Source organism: Peromyscus eremicus, chromosome 8a (genome assembly GCF_949786415.1).
Source record: "Peromyscus eremicus chromosome 8a, PerEre_H2_v1, whole genome shotgun sequence".
Taxonomy (NCBI): domain Eukaryota; kingdom Metazoa; phylum Chordata; class Mammalia; order Rodentia; family Cricetidae; genus Peromyscus; species Peromyscus eremicus.
Genome location: NC_081423.1, coordinates 70,455,144 through 70,473,779, shown reverse-complemented (window position 1 = coordinate 70,473,779; position 18,636 = coordinate 70,455,144). Strand labels below are relative to the sequence as shown.

Here is an 18,636-nt window from a genome sequence, read left to right as displayed (position 1 = left end):
GCCTCTGCCTCCCAAGTGCTGGGATTAAATGCATGCACCACCACCACTACTTTATCATTTTAAAAATATATTTCATGGGGCTGGAGAGATGGCTCAGAGGTTAAGAGCACTGGCTGTTCTTCCAGAGGTCCTGAGTTCAATTCCCAGCAACCATATGGTGGCTCACAACCATCTACAATGAGATCTGGCTCCCTCTTCTGGCCTACAGACAGAACACTCACTGTATACATAATAAATAAATCTTTAAATATATATATATATATATATATATATATATATATATATATATATATATTTCATTACATTTATTTACTGTGTGTATGTGTATATGTGCGTGTACCAGACTGCGCATGTGGAGATAAGAGGATGATCTGTGAGAATTAGCTCTCTCTTCCCACCATGTGGAACCCAGGGGTTGACCTCAGGTTGTCAGGATTAGTGGCAAGAGCCTTTATCCTATGACATAAAACTCACAGAGATCCACCTGCCTCTGCCTCCCTGAGTCCTGGGATTAAAAGCATGCACCACCATGCCCAGCTCATGAATGCTTCTGTTCTAAACTCATGTCCTCTGGGGAATGAGCTCTATAGTTCATCAAAGTTCCCTGATTTGCATAAATAATTTATCTGCTCAACTAAACACCTTAAGAGCCAAGTCAGACTATCATAAATGTCTCCTAGGCCAACAAGAGGCCTCGGGATGAAGTGAAATCAGTACTGAATACCCATGGCTGTCATGTTAATCAGATGAAATTATGGATGTGGCAACACTCTGTGGGGCATAAAGTACTCATCCCACCAAGTAAGAAATAATATGGCCACAATGGCAGGCACTTGGTAAAGGTCTGATGACTGCTCACTGATAATTAGCAGCTAAGTTATTCTGGGGCTGGGGATGTAGCTTAGTTGGCAGAGTGCCTGCATAGCGTGTTATAAGGCCCTGAGTTCATGCTCCAGCACTCACATACCTATTATCTAAGCACCTCGGAGGTAGAGCAAAGGACCTGGGTTAAGTTCCCAGCACATGGTGGGTCACAACTGCCTGTAACTCTAGTTCCAGGGAGTCCAAATCCCTCTTCTGGTGTCTGTGGACACCAGGCATGCACATGACACACATATATACATACATGCAGGCAAAATGCTCATATACATAAAATAAAAACATTTGTTTTTTGGAGCTGAGGATCAAACCCAGGGCCTTGCACTTGCTAGGCAAGCACTCTACCACTGAACTAAACCCCCAACCCATAAAAACATTTTTTTAAATTGTTACTAAAAGTGAGAAGGCTATAGGTGATGACACATGCCTGTATTTCCATGTGGTGGTGAGAGTGAGAACAGCCCCCACAGGCTCATGTTTGAACACTTGGTCCCCAGCTGGTGGAACTGTTAGGGAAGGATTAGGAGGCGTGGACTAGTTGAGGGAGGTTGACTGGCACACTTCCCAGAGCTCTCTCTGCCTCCTACTGTGGACCAAGACGTGAGCTCTCAGTGTGGCTGCCGCATGACTTTGTTCCTCCATCATGGACTCCAATCGTCTGGAACTGAAGCCAATTAAACAATTCTGTTTCTAAATTGCCTTAGTTATGGTGCTTTGTCACAGCAACAGAAAATTAACTAAGACATCCCAATACTTGGGAGTCAGAGGCAGCAAATCTCTGTGAGTGCAATCCCACCCTGGTCTACAGAACAAGTTCAGGCCAGCCAGGAATACAGTGAGACTCTGTCTCAAATACAAGTTCTTTGCTGGTCTGGCATAAGCACAGATTTCAGAAGCTAGGATGGGCTTCTCAGATTGAAGTTTCTATCAGTGGGATTTTTTAATGATATTTGAATTAATTCTTTGAGAATTTTATACATTGTATTTTTTTTTAATCATATTTACCTACTCTCCCCAATTCCTCCCAGATCTACTTCCACAGCACCCAACCCACCCAGCAGGGCCTTTGACAGAGCAGTGATGTCAGGAAGCCATGAATTAGAAAATATGATCCTGGCTTTTTATTTGTATCACTGAATGATAAACTGGGGAATTGTGTATTGTGATATGCACACACACTTAATATACAAATATTTATATATTTAATGTACAAATTTGGAATATTCACCATATAATTATATATTAAATTAACATAAATTACATTAACACTACAAAAAGTCAATAGGCCTTTTTTTGTTATGGTTCTGTTTTAAGGGAGTACTGGGGATGCTCATGCATGCTAGACAAGTGCTCTTCCTCAGCTATCCCCCAAAAGGCAATGGGTTTTCTATTGTTTGTAATACATTTTGGGAAACTACCATGCTTCTTTCTTCAAGCTGGGCATTTCTCCAAAGGAACCACAGGCTTCTCTGGCTTAGCTAAGGTCCTAACCATGGACAAGTCATAACCAGAATTCAAATCCTTTCTTTGTGTTCTTACTTTCTTCTTTTACAGCCTTTCTTCTTTCTCTGGAGCTATATAGGAGGACTGGGATATAGCTCAAGTGCTCACTTATCGTACGAGAGGCCTTGTATTCCATGCCAACAAGGAAAAGGGCTGGAGTGGTGCTGAGGATGGCACCTTCTATTTTGGCTGTCACTGTAGGGCAGTGAAGTTTTCTGGGATGCCGTTTTAAAATTACATTTGGGTGTAGCTATGTGACACCACTTGCAGGGTCGAGTGGCGTCCTGCTCTAAAGATGCAATTGAGGAATTAAGAGTAGAAAAAACTGCTGCACCACTTTTATGCCAGGAGATGGAATGTTGACAAGGACGTTAAACAAACCAATGAGCCCAAGTAGAGTGTTACCCAAAACAAATGCAGAGTTGAAAGCTATCTGGATTCATGGTTCCATTAACTTACGTTACAAGGAAAGGTGTACTGTGACGGCTATGATGACTTCCGGATTGCCATTTCTGCCTGCAGTTCCATCTGAGGTCAGCAAGCCCAAATCTCACACTATCTCTCCCATGCCCAGTGTGTTCCTCATCAGCCTTAGCTACCGCTTACATTCTCTCCTTCCTCCTTCCACCCCAGCTCCATCCGCAACTGTTAACACCAGCTCCTCAACGTGTTGCCCATCTTCCTATTGTGGCCCCTAGCTCCATCCTAGTGCCTCCAAGCTGATCTTCCTGCACTAACCTCCAGTGCATCCTGCCTGTGGCCTAGGGGCATTTCCTACCATCTGGCTCCATTCAGTTGTGCCACTAACCAACTGGCTGGGTCCCTGGACACCATCCCTTCACCCTTCCGGACCTCATTTTCCTGTATAAAAAGGACAGGGCTAGGCTGAGGCTGTAGCTTAGTGTGTAGCACCTACCTGGAACACGAATTTCAAATGGTCTTATTAATAAAAACAAATCCAAAGCCAGGTATTGGGGGTGAATACTGGAAGATCAGAGAGGCAGAACAAGCCACAGCTAACCTCACCTTGCCAACTTCTCAGCTGATCCTGTTTCCTCAGACTGGAAGCCTCTGAGTCCTCATTCGAATGGATCTCAGCTGAACTGATGCTCAAAAGCCAATAAACCTTAAAAAACCTCTAGTTCCTGGTTTTCACGCCTTATATACCTTTCTGCTTTCTGCCATCACTTCCTGGGATTAAAGGTGTATGCCACCATGCCTGGCTTAGTTTCCAGTGTGGCCTTGAAATCACAGAGATCCGAATGGATCTCTGCCCCTGGAACGCTAGGATTAAAGGTGTGTGTGCCACCATTTTCTGTCCTCTATGTCTAGTGGCTGTTCTGTTCTCTGACCCCAGGTAAGTTTATTAGGGTGCACAATATACTGGGGGACACAATATATCACCACACCTACCTAGCATACGTGCAGCCCTGGGATTGGTCCCCAGCACCATAATTTAAAAGGCACGGGGGGTTGGGGGGGGGAGGTGTAGGGTTGGGCCAGGCAATCTCCAAACTGCGTTTCACTTCAGGATTTCTATTTCTATGGGAGCACAAAACCAGAATAAACTGTTATGCTGTCTTCTCAACAGCAGATGGCACTCTTAACTAATGATTTCATTTCTGTCAGCCTTTGAAGTCTCTAATAGTATTATCAAGCAAAACATCCCAAACTTTAGCTGCCCTGGATTATAGAGCCCAAGTAGTTAAGCCTGATTTTTGTACTGTTAAGTGTTCTTTTCATCTAGATTCATCCAACCATGCAGCAAATACTGAGCGAACACAACTATCCTGGGTATTTACTGTCAACTTGCCACAAGCTAGAAGAGGGAACCTAAATTGAGAAAATCCCCCACCACACTGGCCTATAGGCAAGCCTGTGAAACATTTTCTTGGTTGAATCTTGATAGAGGAAGGCCCAGCTCACTGTGGGTGCTGCCACAACCAGGGCGGTGGTCCTGGGAATTGTAAGAACTTGGGCCCACCAATGCCTCCCTCCTAAGTGGATGGGGCTTCGTACTCTGGTTTATATAAATCCATGAGATAAGATAGCTTAAGGTAATGAATCTCCTATTTTACCATAGGTACAAGCCCATGGCAGGCTTAAAAGCGCTTTTATTCTCATCCCTCTAGCAGTGGGCCTGGGGGGTCAGAGCAATAGCATCTTTAGAAATACACCACAATGATCTGTCTAACCAGCCTATAAAAGGCAGGGAACACGTAAGTGAAGCAGTAAGAACAACACAGGACCAAGTAGATTCCCTTGCAGAAGTGATCTTCCAGAAGAGGTCTAAATCTACCAACAGCAGAGAAGGGAGGATTCTTAAACAAAGACTGCTGCTGCTGTGCTAATAAATTAGGAGCAGGCAGAGATGTAACGGTTAAACAGCTAAAGGTAACAGCCGGAAAAAGAAAAGCACTAAAAACACTCCTCAGACTCCTGGAATCAGAAATTTCGGCTGATGCCTTTAGCATGGTCATTCTGAGTCTGTCATTTGAACCCTACACTCTATCTGCTCCAGTTCATTCGATCCTGTATAGGAGCTATAAAGTTACAAATGGTGTTGACTTCTTAGTCCCCCTACTTAGTAACACAGCAGATGGACCCTGGATGATTGGGCTCCTGATGAAGCAGAATTATAAAATTGGAGCCTTATATGAAATTAATCACCTCCAAAGGGGAGGAGTGAAGGAAAGAAGAATAGAAAGCTTTAATATTAATTATGAGGTTACATTGGAATAAGAAACTACCTCTGGGGGCTGGAGAGATGGCTCAGAGGTTAAGAGCACTGCTTGCTCTTCCAAAGGTCCTGAGTTCAATTCCCAGCAACCACATGGTGGCTCACAACCATCTGTAATGAGATCTGGCGCCCTCTTCTGGCCTGCAGGGATATGTGCAGACAGAACACTGTATACATAATAAATAAATAAAATCTTTAAAAAAAAAAAAGAAAAAAGAAAAAAGAAACTACCTCTGATCTGAGACAACAGAGCTAACACTGAACTGTTGGCTTCTGCTTTGTGAACCTGCTTGCCCATTCTTATTTTCTGGAAAGGGTGACATCTGCTCATCTCCCTTAGGAAGTGACCAACACCAACATCTGCTTAGACAGCAAGTCCTGTTTGCTAAAGATAAAGCTGTCTTAAGTAAAACCTTGCAAATTTCAGCTTCTGTAAAACTTGATTAGCTGGGGTGGGGTGGGGGGGGTTTCTCCTTCGGGGTGGAGACAAAAAGATAATGGTCACAGATCATGACAAGACCTAATCTTATATAAACCATGAAATATTTCTGATGGGGATAGGCATCTTTAAGCAATAGCTACAGGATACAGCTGTGTGCTAATAAAATAAGTCTTTCTTTTATCATTGAGTGCTGAGAATTTCCTGTTGGGGAAGACTGAGGCTCCCAGCCTCTCTACAATCTCAGTGCTGGGAATCCAGAGACAAGAGGACCCTGGGGTAGAGAGCAACTTAAGAAGACACATGAGGGGCTGGAGAGATAGCTCAGAGGTTAAGAGCACTGACTGTTCTTCCAGGGGTCCTGAGTTCAATTCCCAGCAACCACATGGTGGCTCACAACCATCTGTAATGAGATCTGGCGCCCTCTTCTGTATACATAATGAATAAATAAATCTTTAAAAAAAAAAAAAAAAAAGAAGACACATGATGTTGACCTCTGGTCCTCATGCACACACACACATACACAAATACATGTTTTGAAAATTAGATCTGGGAGCTGGGCAGTGGTGGTGCTCGCCTTTAATCCCAGCACTTGGGAGGCAGAGGCAGGTGGATCTCTTATGAGTTCCAGGCTAGCCTAGTCTACAGAGTGAGTACCAGGACAGCCAGAGCTGCACAGAGAAACCCTGTCTCAAAAAAAATTAGATCTGGGCATGACTATAATCTCAACACCCAGGGGGCAGAGGTACCAGGACTGTTACAAATTTGAGGCCAGCCAAGACTACACAATGAATTCCAGGCCAACCAGAGTTACATAGCAAGACTTAGTGGTAAAAAAGACCCAAAAAAAATGGGACTAAAGACATGGCTCAATGGTTAAAAGCACATACTGGTCATTCAAAGGACCCCAGTTCAGTTCCTAGCACCCATGTTGGGTTGTTCACAACCATTTATAACTACAGCTCCAAGGGGATCTGATACTGCTGTCCTTTTGAGGCAGTTACACATATGTGCACATACTTACACACATGTACATATACTTTAAAAATATTTTTAGGGGGCTGGAGACATGGCTCAGCAGTTAAGATCACTGGCTGCTCTTCCAGAGGTCCTGAGTTCAATTCCCAGCAACTACATGGTGGCTCACAACCATCTGTAATGAGATTTGGTGCCCTCTTTGGCCTGCAGGCAGAACATTATGTACATAATAAAATAAAAAAATAAAAATAAATAAAAAAAAAAAAAAAAAAAAAAAAACCGCCGGGCGGTGGTGGCGCACGCCTTTAATCCCAGCACACGGGAGGCAGAGCCAGGCGGATCTCTGTGAGTTCGAGGCCAGCCTGGACTACCAAGTGAGTTCCAGGAAAGGCGCAAAGCTACACAGAGAAACCCTGTCTCGAAAAACCAAAAAAAAAAAAAAAAAAAAACCTTCCTCACTACTACTTCTACTACTACTACTACTACTAATACTACTACTACTAATAATAAAAATTTTAGCCAGGCAGTGATGGTGCACACCTTTAATCTCAGCACTCAGAGGGCAGAGGTAGGCGGAAGTCTGTGAATTCAAGGCCAGCTTGTTTTACAGATCGAGTTCCAGGACAGCCAAAGGCTACAAAAGAAACCATGTCTCGAAAACCAAAATGATAACTATTAAAAAGAAAAGAAAACTGCAAGTGTGGAGAATAAGTATATACAAAGCACACTAGATATGGCAAATATGGTGAGCAACACAGAAAGGGAACAGACTGAAAGTGGGTTCAAATAACCAGCAAGTGTCTAGAACTGCAGCAAAGGCCTAGACCCCCAGCACTTGAGAGGGAGAGGCAAAAGGATCAGGAGTTCAAGGCCATTCTTGACTATCTAGTAAGTGTGAGCCTAGCCTGGGCTACTTGAGACTCTGTCTCAAAAAGGTAAATGAAACTAACCAGGTAGAAGTGGGTAAGGATGACAGTGCAATATTATCAGAGCCCCTCCTAGGAAGTGTGCACATTTAGGATGGCTTCCTAAATTGTCGGAACCTACTCCTGCAGGCAACAAGGAGCCTTTCAAAGTTTTTGTTTGTTTTGTTTTGTGCATGCGTGCAGGTGGTGGTATCAAAAGACAACTTTCACAGCCAAGTGGTGGTGGTGCACACATTTAATCCCAACACTAGGGAGGCAGAGGCAGGTGGATCTCTGAGTTTGAGCCCAGCCTGGGCTACAGAGTGAGTTCCAGGATAACCAAGGCTACACAGAAAAATCTTGTCTGGGGTGGGCAGGGGAGAGACAGCTTCCAGGTGGCAATCCTCTCCTTCCACCATGGGTTGTGGGGCTCCTGCTCAGGGTGTCAGGCTTGTGTGGCAAGCACTTTTACTTGCTGAGCTATCTCACTGGTCCACCCTGAAGGGTTTGAACTAGGATTGAGAAAGAACAAACCTGAGGCTTGACTGACGATTGCCACCTGACCTCTGTTGCTACTTCACAGAAAACTCCAGCAGCTTCCAGTCACGCCCTCTCTGATCCCTTGTCTCTCTCTTGCTCTCACAGGCCCTTCACACACAAGAGCCAGAGAGATTCTTAACCCATAAATCATCTATGATACTCTAATACTCTAAAAACATGTCCCACAGTATCTCAATGGTTAGGGTAAAATTCAGAGTCCTTACCAAGGTCCTCAGGACCAAGCACAAGCTAGCCCCTGCCCTCCTTTAAGACAGAGCACAAGAACCACTGGTGTATAGAAAGGTAAGAAACTTTGTTTCATTCCCACTGAGTGCCCATGAGTCAGGGCCTGTTCTCAGCAATTGGGAGCCAGCAGAGAATAAAAACTAATTTCTGTCCTCACTGAGCTTTGCATGTAGTGACAGCAGTAAATTACTGGGGAATGTAAGCAGCAAAATCATGCTGTAACTCAGAAGCACAGCACCAGGTATGGGTGGTGAGCGGACAAAGAAAAAAGGTGTAAGTGAGCAGAGTCTGTCCAGTGGCTAAGAGCAGTGTCCAGAACAGAACCAACGTGGTGCCAAAGGCCCCGAGCTGTGGATGGCATTGAGGATGTACAGCAGAGGCCCTCTGCCTCCTTGAGCCTGGTGTGGGGAATTAAGAGTCAGTCTCTGGCCTCATCCCAGTAGGAAACTAAGCCCAACTACCAGTGTTTGAATAAGGGAGTTGTTTTAAGTGTCTCCCACTGTGCTTGGGTCCCTTGAAGGAACAGTGTGCCTTTGTTATTCAGCAGAAGATAAGGCTCACTGGTGCCTATTACTTCCTCTCTTCTACAGCTAAGGTACATTTCTGAGTCTCCATTCAATAAGAAGGTAATTGGATCTGGCCCAGAGCAAAGTGAGCAGCTGTGATGTGCCCACTTCAGGTTAGCCCCAAATCTATGTACCCTCTATGCTTTCTCTTACTCCCTGACTAGCAATGAAAATAATGCAGTGGGCAACTGAGGCCTGAAGGGTGGCTGGCCACTAATGGGAGAAATGTATAACAAGGCCTCTTTCAACACACATAACAGATTACAAGGTAAGAACATACAACTCTGCCCAGGGCCGTGGCACACACCTTTTATTCCAGCACTCTGAACGCAGAGGTAAGAAGTTCTCTAAGGCTGTCTACAGAGCATGGATGGAGTTCCAGGACAGCCAGAGCTAAACAGAGAAATCCTATCTCAAAAACCCAAAAGATAATACAACTCTGTTGTACCAAGTGGAAAATTTTAGAGTGCAAAGAGGCTATGATATACATTGGTTAATATGGGCATGTTACATGTTTATGAAAATGACACTGCCCTAAGCAGAAGTAACTTCGCAGCCAGATGTGGCAACGCATACCTGCAAAAGCTCTTGAGAAGCAGAGGAAAGAGGACTGTGAACTCAAGTCCAGCCTGAACTACACGCTAGTGAGCTACACACAAGACCCCACCTCAGAAAACAAAAAGGAGGACTGGTGAGAGGCTTCAATGGGAAAGTTCCCGACAGCAACCTGATGACCTGGATTTCATCCTCAGGACCCACATGGTGGAAGGAAAGTACCATAAGTTGCCCTCCCCCTCCCCCCCTCCCCCCTCCCCCCTCCCTTCCTCCCTCCCTCTCTCTCTCTTTCTTACACACATACACACAAACACACACACAATGTAAGACACATTTTTTTCTTTTTTTTTTTTTAAGATTTATTTATTATGTACACAGTGATCTGCCTGCATGTATATCTGCAGGTCAGAAGAGGGCGCCAGATCTCATTATAGGTGGTTGTGAGCCACGGTGTGGTTGCTGGGAATTGAACTCATGACCTCTGGAAGAGCAGTCAGTGCTCTTAACCTCTGAGCCATCTCTCCAGCCCAAGGACACATTTTTTAAGCAGTTTATCTATAGTCTTTGCATCTGGTAAATCTTTCTGTGCTGACAGACAATTTTACCACCAATTATGAAACCTGAACAGATTAGATTTCAGCGCTCTAACAAAGGTCCCCCAGAGAGTCCCTCTTCAGAAAGAAGCTACACTGGAGGCTATACCTACCTTTCCATCATATATTCCAGGTTGGTCAGCCTTGCTTCTCCTGCAGAGACAATGTGGACAGCGTAGGAGCTAAGGGAGCGATGGACAAAGCCTCGGGAATGCAGGTATATCAAGGCATCAGCAATCTGGAGCAGTAAGTGTACAATCACTTCCATGTGCAACACTGGGAACTGGGACCTCTGCAAGCGAGAGAGAGAGTTCCAAAAACAAAAGAAAAGACCTCCTGGTGTCATTTCCAAAGTCTTCATTTGGTCCTTACACTTCCCGGTATTCTCATTTAGCAGAGGGGGAGCCTAAATGCCAGTGAGGTTAAGTGACTGATCTGTAGTTCCACTGATCCAGGCCCCTGGCTGCAAACCTCAGCTCCTTTCCTACAGGTAAGCTGCTTTCTAGCTTAACAAAATAGAACAAAGTACTCTAAACTTGGTATCTGCATTCCAGCTTAACATGGGGAAACTGTCAGGGAGGGGCGGTCCCTTCACTCCCACCAGTAAATCTGCCCTGGCACCTCCCTATCCAATTCTGGGGCTGGGAGAACCTGGAAGCTTAAAGGACTCTACAAGTTGCAATAGCCCTATCAGATGAAGAAGAGAGACTCATGGGGGGGGGGGGGGGGCAGGGCGCGTCTCTCTTTACTCCCAGCCATGGTATTTACTTTTATTTTTTTATGTGCATTGAGTTTTGCCATAGGTGTCAGGTCCCCTGGAACTGGAGTTACAGACAGTTGTGAGCTGCCATGTGGGTGCTGAGAATTGAACCTAAGTCCTCTGGAAGAGCAGTCAGTGCTTTTAACCACTGAGCCATCTCTCCAGCCCCTCAGCCATGGTATTTAGAATAAGGTCACAGAGAAAGAACTCCTGGAAGCCATATCCCAGCCCAAAGAACACTCAGTCACAAGATCTGTCAATCACAGAGATACTCCTCCATCCCAAGGAAATCTGAGAGGTGAGAAGAAAAGAGTAACAAACCAGGACAGAGCACAAGTAAAATGTGAACCTGTGGCCAATGGCTTGGCTAGAATTGCATCAATATATTTCTGGCTCTGTTGAGCTACTGAAGGGCTGATAAGAAAGCAAGACTTGAGAAGCCAGAAATTGTGGTACACATCTGCAATCCCAGCACTTAGGAGGCTGAGTGGTGGGAAGGTCATGAGTTGGAGGCTGGTCGGGGTTACATAGTTAAGCCTGTCTCAATACAAAACAAAACAAGGCCAACTAGATGGCTCGGCAGGTAAAGCAGTTGTGATGTAAGTCTGAGGACCTGCTTTTATTACTTAGACCCACGTAAAGGTGGAAGGGGGAACCAAGTCCACAAAGTTATCCTCTGACCTCCACACATACAACTGTGGCATGTTATGTACCCACCCTCCATAAATTTGTTTAATGAAAGAAGGAAAAGAAGGAAGACTATTGTATCAGGACCAGTGAGATGGCTCAGAGGTAAAGGTGCTTGCTGCCAAGCTTGGTGACCTGAGTTCAATCCCTGGAACCCTCCGTGGAAGGAAAACACTCTTTCCAACAAGTTGTCTTCTGACCTACATAGGCATGGGGTGGTACACAGACAGACAAGACATATAAATCAATCAATTGATCAATCAATGTAAAAGAATTAAATCCCATTAGTTCCAACATGTGCTTATCAGTCTTATCTGGCATGTTACACCATATGCAATCCATGAAAAGGATTTACAGATCTATCTTCTAAATGAGAACTCTGCAAAGAGGGCACGGAAGAGGGCAGGGAGAAGAGTGAGAGCAACTGGGGAAATCTACAGAAAGACCACTTACTCGTTCATGGAGGACACTGAACAGTGTGCCGACTGTGATACGCTCATAAACCAGGCGAATTTCCTTGAGGTCCCGGGACAAACATACAGCCATCAGCTGCAGCAGGTTGGGGTGCCGTAGGTTGCTACACAAGATAAAAAGCTTCATAAGGGACAGGGCATATGAGAGCATGATGAAAACGCAGGAGACAGTCTTTGATGTCATCTGAACCCATTCTAAACAAATCCCATTCACAGCCAGGCATGGAGGCACAACGTATAATCTCAGCACTTGGGAGGGGAAGGCAGGAGAAGGTCAAGATCAAGGTCACCCTCTGCTACATAGTGAGCTCAAGTCCAGTCTGGGATACATGAGATCTTGTTTCAAAAACAAATAACACACAGAAAAACAAAAGCCAACAAAATACAATTTATATACAGCATTTTTGTTAGAAAATAAAATGAGTTCTGGAAGGGGAGACATCTATTGGAAGAAGCTGAAGGTTTAAGAGTTATCAGTGGCAATATTAACAGTGTTGTCAAAACCTACAAAACAAGATACTCTGGGTGCTGGCTAGTCTTATGTCAGCTTGAAACACAAACTAGAGTTATCTGGAAGGAGGAACCTCAATTGAGAAGATGCCTCCGTAAGATCTGGCTGTAAGGTAGATCTTAATTAGTGACTGATGGGGGTTGGGGGCAGCAGCCCATTGTGGGTAGTTCCTTCCCTGGGCTGGTGGTCCTGGATTCTATAAGAAAGCAGCTGGAAAAAAAAGGAAAAAAAAGAAAAGGAAAAAAAAGAAAGCAGACTAAGAAAGCCAAGTGAAGCAAGCTAGTAGCAGTATTCCTCCATGGCTTCTGCATCAGCTCCTGCCCAGCTTGAGGTCCTGTCCTGACTTCCTTCAATGATGAACAGCTATACGGAAGTGTAAACTAAATAAACCCTTTCCTCCTCAGCTTGCTTTTTGGTCATTGTTTTTTGTCACAGCAATAGAAATCCTGAGACACCCTGCATAAGCTGTATACATCATCTCAGATGTGCACCCTCCTACTTACTTTAGAAATGTAATAACCAAGCCAGGCAGTGGTGGTGAACACCTTTAATCCCAGCACTTGGGAGGCAGAGGCAGGTGGATCTCTGTGAGTTTGAGGCCAGTCTGGTCTACAGATCTATTCTAGGATAGCCAGGGTGACTACACAAAGAAACCCTGTCTCAAAAAACAAGCAACAACAACAAAAAGAAATGTAGTAATCAATTAAGAGTTAGGGATATAGCTCAGTGGTAGAGTACTTCTAGAAAGGAGGTAGCCAGCGGGCAGTGGTGGCACACGCCTTTAATCCCAGGACTTGGGGGGGGGGCGGGGCAGAGGCTGGTGGGTCTCTCTGCTGGTGGGTCTCGAGGCCAGCCTGGTCTACAGAGTGAGTTCTAGAGGGAAAAAAAAAGGAGGTAGCTAATGTCAAGGTAATGTGTCCAAAGTCACATACCTACTCAGCCTCATGTCAAAGCATACACTATGCCTATCTACCTGTCTTTTCAGATTGTGTGGGTCATTCAGGCTAGCTTCTTCAAAAACAAGGGTTTCACCTATCTAGAAACACCTTCTGCAGGGCTAAGTGGAATAATCCAGTGTCTGACTCACCAAGACCTAAATGACAGAACTCTAGAACTTTAGGAAGCCTTTGGAACTGAGACTCAGTAGTGGAGGTGTGGTTCTCAGACATCTGATCTCAGGGACTGCTATGCTCTGTGAAAGCAGGACAATCATTTGCTCTCCTGGTGGGTACAGTGTCCCAAATGGAGCAGGTCTCAGGGGCCACAGTAGAAAAACCAGATGGTCCTGGAGCCTGTTCATCCAAAGACATAACTTATGGGACAGCTGACACACTTGAGCCCCTTACCATCACAATCCACACTCTTCATACTATTCATTAATCCCTCTTTCTCTTTATATGCAATTTTTTTTTTTTGTTGTTGTTGTTGTTTTCAAGACAGGGTTTCTCTGTGTAGCCCTGGCTGTCCTGGAACTCACTCTGTAGACCAGGCTGGCCTCAAACTCAGAGACCCTCCTGCCTCTGCTTCCCGAGTGCTTGGATTAAAGGCATGCGCCACCACCACCCAGCCCTGTAGTGGGTCTTGTTCTTGGTTCTCCTTACCTGCTGTGCTCCTGCTCAGCTATCAACAAGTCGGCCAACCTCAGCCTGCTACAGTGAGGACGGGTGGGGAGGTTCAGTTCTTTGACTGTGACTCGGCTCCTGTTCCACACTAGGCTAAAAGGTGTGGAGAGAGTGCAAGGAGGGGTTGAGCGGCCACTGCTTCCTTGAACCAGTCTTCCTTCCCACAGACCCAGACCACAGAATCTCTACTGTCCCTTAAGCTGGCTGGATCCTCCCTCCTACCACCTCCCAGGGTCTAAAGCACCCTGGAGAATTAGGTGGGGCAAAAGTCACAGAAGGATTCAAGGGAAGAGAGTAATTTCCTAAGGTTAGACAGTGGTGACAGCAGCGTGGCAAATGGAGAGGGCGGCTGTGATCAGAGAATAGAGCGCAGTTAAGAGGCCGTCAGGACAGACAGTAGCAACAGTGGTGGGGCGGAGGAGTGGCCTGACAACACACTCACAGCGTGGGTAGAAACCAAGGGGGCAAGGGGCCTTGTGAGGCCTCCAGAGGCTTTGTACATGTGTGTTCCTTTAAGAGGAAAGAAGCATCCAGGTTCTGAAAGCCAGGGCAGCTCTTCTGACCCTGCAAAGACTAGGTCTCTGAGGAGTGAACACATCCAAGAGGTTTCTGTCATCTCCAAATCCTATTACTGCCACGATCCCTGGATTTGGCTGGTGAGAGCCACAGCCCCTTCCAGAGGCAAGATAATCCCCATCTTGCTGCCTCTAATTCTTTAGAAAGCAGAAAGGTTAGCATACTGAAATGCAAACCTTTTCAGAGCAGCTGTCCTCTGGATAGAGGCTCTTTGGTAATGTCTATAGACAGTCTGCTTGTCACAACTGAGGGGGGCATGAACAGCTGCTAAGGGTACCCAAATGGGCAGAGATCAGGCACATTCCTGAACATCTTACAATGCACAAGTCTGACCACAACAAAGAATCAGCCAGCCAAAAATGCACACAGTGAGAAACCCTAACTTAAACACATGTGAGTTTATCAATTCACAGGAAGCCACTCTTCCCAGGGGACACTGGCCAGCTCCCACTTACTTGGTCATGACCATGTAGGGGCCACTGAAGAAAGAAAAGGTAGGCTCATCATCAGCTTGAATCACTTCCTTTTCTCCAATTACTGGAAGAGATCCTGGATAAGTGAGCTGCATCCCTGGAGTGAGATAAAACTGAAACCAAGGAACAGCTTCAAATTGCAAGGGAAGAAACTGGGAAAGCAAAATACCCGCAGAGTCTTGTCACTTTGGCTTAGAGCTGCTGATTACTTAGTAAATACATCTATGTACCATCTTTGTTGTTGGTTGGCTGAATTTTAAGACATGGCCTAGCACTATGTAGCCCACAGTAGCCTCAAACTCAAAGAGATCAGCCTGCTCACCTTCCAAGTGTTGGGATTAAAAGTGTGTACCACCATGCCCAGCTATACTACTTGTTTTTGAGACAAGATCTCAATATGTAGCTCACAAGACTTCAAATGCATGATCTCCCCGCCTCCACCTCCTGAGTTCTGGGATTACAGGAGTATGCCATCTCATGAAGCTTCTGGCATTTCTTTTTACAATGACACATCCTTCTAAAAGGTAGCATCATAGGCATGATCCTACATGATCCATAATTAACTTTATACTATTTTGAATTCTGTAATATTCTTTCCCCTTTACTGAGGTGGTTCGCAGACAGAAGTCCAACATCTTACCTGAAATGATGTAACTGGGACTAAGGGGACTGTGGTAGTCTAAATGAGAACTGATGTTTGGTCCCCACTTACTGGAGCTGTTTGGGAAGCATTAAGAGGTGTGGCCTTGTTGTAGGAGGTGTGTCACTGGGGTGGGCTCTGAGGTTTCAAAAAGTGCACTCCATTCCCAGTCAGCTCTCTGTTCTCTGCCCTGTGCTGTGGACTAGATGTGAGCTCTCGGCTAGGGCTCTTGCAGCATGCCTACCTTGCCAGTTGCCATGCTCCCTACCACAAGGTCATGGACTCTAATCTTCTGGAACATGAGCACCTAAATGAAATGCTTTCTTTTATAAGTTGCCTTGATCATGGTGTTCTGTCATGGCAATAGAAATGTAACAAAGACAGAGGCCTATCGTGACCTCTTCAGAATCCAGGCCTGTGTACAGCAAAAGTCAACATACCTGTGCTGGGGATACAGCTCCATAGTAGAGCAGCTGCATATCATGCCAGAGGTCCTGGATTCACCCCCATCAACAGGAGGGGGGGGCAGAAAGCCAAAATTATTTTTGCCTCTACCTCAACCCCAAGCTCCTTGGTAGAAACAATAGAGACTGGAAAAGCAAAAGTCATACATTCACCCAGCAACGTTCCCCAGTGGGATGGATCACTTTCTACACATTTCATATCATGCCAGAGTCATTCAAATGAATTATATATAGTGTTTACCATTTTTCAGTAAGAACAGGAACACTAAGAAGTATCTTTCCTACAATGCAAAAGAGCAAAGAAGAGGGCTGGAGAGATGGCTCAGAGGTTAAGAGCACCGGCTGTTCTTCCAGAGGTCCTGAGTTCAATTCCCAGCAACCACATGGTGGCTCACAACCATCTACAATGAGATCTGGTGCCCTCTTCTGGCCTGCAGACAGAACACTCACTGTATACTAAATAAATAAATCTTTAAAAAAAAAAAAAAAAGAGCAAAGAAGAAGAAAAAATATTCTGAGGGTAGGAGGGAGGAACTGAGGGCTGGTATCATATATAACTCAGAGACAAAGCACTTGCTTAGGATGCAAGAGGACCTAGATTCTTTAATTCTCACGAAGGTCCCAGACACTCTCCCTTGGCAGAGAGCTGTGCCAACTCTATTGATTTGCCTCCCGATGGCCTTGCCTCCCACAGGTTTAATGAGTATATTTGAAATGCTTTTAATGAATTGAGGAATGTTTTGAGGACAAATAGTATCTGCCAGTTAAAGAGGCCATTGGGGAACATAGCTGGATGAATGAATGACCTTTGCTTTTCCAGACTGGGGGGAGAAAATCACCAGATTTAGCCTGCTCTAGAGAGTGAATAAGGTAGTTTACAACTGTAATCCCAACCCTGAAAAGCAGACGCAGGACTGCTGCAAGTCTGAGAGCCTACCTCAAACCCCACGCCCAAAAAAGGGAAGAGCTGAATGAGGTGGAGAGATGCAGTCATATGATTCTCTAGCTAGACCAGCAAACCTTGGCTAGGAGTGGCAACCTCTTACCTTCCCAAAGCCAAAGCTGTAGATGTTTTGGGCCGAAATGATTCCAGGTTTGAGCTGTCGGTTAGGAGAACTATTTGGGCTCCTAGAAACATTTAAAAGAAAAAAAGTAAGAATTTATCATTCATATCCAAAGGAACAACACTAAACCAAGGTTTCAAAACTGTGTAATTGTTATCATAATTAGCTTCAGCCATCCACCTGACACAAACCTGTAAACAAGAACCATTAACTAAAGAACTCTCCAAATCAGACTGGCCTGTGAACAGGTCTGTGGGTCATCTCTTAATTGCTAATTGCTGCAGGAAGGACCAACCCACTGTGGGTGGTGGGTGGTGCCATTCCTAGGCAAGTGGCCTACACTGTATAAGAAGTGAAGCTGAACAAGCAAGCCAGCGGGAACAAGTAAGTAAAAAACTGCTCCTGCTAGAGTTCCTGCCATGATTTCCCTCAATGATGGACTGTGACCAGGAAGTGTGGTGATACTCTGTTTGTGCTCTAACAAATAAAGCTTGCCTGGAGATCAGGGTGCGAAACTAGACACTAGAGGCCAGGCAGTGGTAGCACACACCTTTAATCCCAGTACTTGGGACGAAGAAGCAGGAAGTGACATGGCTGGGCGGAGAGAGGAAGTGATAAGGCAGGATAGAGAGAAGAGCTCAGCCCTTTTCAGTCTGAGGATTCCTAGAGTTAAGAAATCTAGTGGCTGGCTGCTCTGCTTCTCTGATCTTTCGGCTTTCACCCTGATATCTAACTCCAGGTTTTTATTATTAAGACCAATTAGAACTCAAACTACAAGGAAGTGTAAACCAGATAAATCTTTCCTCACCAAACTGCTTTTGACATTTATCACAGAAATTATGTGATATTATGACATTTATCACAGAAACAGAAAACACACTAAGGCAGCTGATACTATTTGGTCTTTTTCCCCCCTGCTTTGTGACAAGGTCTTTTTATGTAGCCCAGGCTGGTATGAGATCTTCTACCCCCTCCTAAAGTCCTGGTACTGAGGAACACAGGGTCTCTTTTAGAAGTATTAGTTTGGTAGATAAAAGAACTTAAATTCAGAAGAAAACTCAAGGGCAATTTATTGAAGTTTGAAAAAACAAAACAAAACAAAAAACAGGACAGGCAAGTTGGAGAACTCTGTAATTTCATTGGAGGAGAGAGATAAAAGGAAAAAAGAAAATAATGCTTTCTCTCTGTTTCAGAAAGGATATTGTGGGTCATGGATTATGCGGAGGAAGCTGACATAGATATATATTATGTTCAATATGGTGCCTGAGAAGCATGTGGCTGCAAATAGCCCTTCTTGTTCCCTTTCTCCTTGCCTAGCAGCCCTACAAGGATTACAGCTGTGCACCATCATGCCAAGCTTGACTTCTTAAGAGTATAATCAGGCATGGTGCTCAAACCTGTAATCCTAACCCTTGGGAAGCT

General features: G+C 45.0%; 1 protein-coding gene across 7 annotated transcripts in view; it reads right to left on the bottom strand.

Moving 5' to 3' along the window:
• Tex14 (testis expressed 14, intercellular bridge forming factor) overlaps nucleotides 1–18,636 on the bottom strand; it is a 133,787-nt gene that overhangs the window by 49,974 nt on the left and 65,177 nt on the right. For all 7 annotated transcript variants that reach the window (XM_059271456.1, XM_059271458.1, XM_059271461.1 and 4 more), the window contains 5 exons: nucleotides 17,197–17,278; nucleotides 15,029–15,159; nucleotides 13,977–14,090; nucleotides 11,845–11,968; nucleotides 10,058–10,236 (listed from right to left, as the gene is read on the bottom strand). In XM_059271456.1, coding sequence (XP_059127439.1) covers nucleotides 10,058–10,236; nucleotides 11,845–11,968; nucleotides 13,977–14,090; nucleotides 15,029–15,159; nucleotides 17,197–17,278 — 630 coding nt within the window. The remainder of the gene's footprint in view (nucleotides 1–10,057; nucleotides 10,237–11,844; nucleotides 11,969–13,976; nucleotides 14,091–15,028; nucleotides 15,160–17,196; nucleotides 17,279–18,636) is intronic.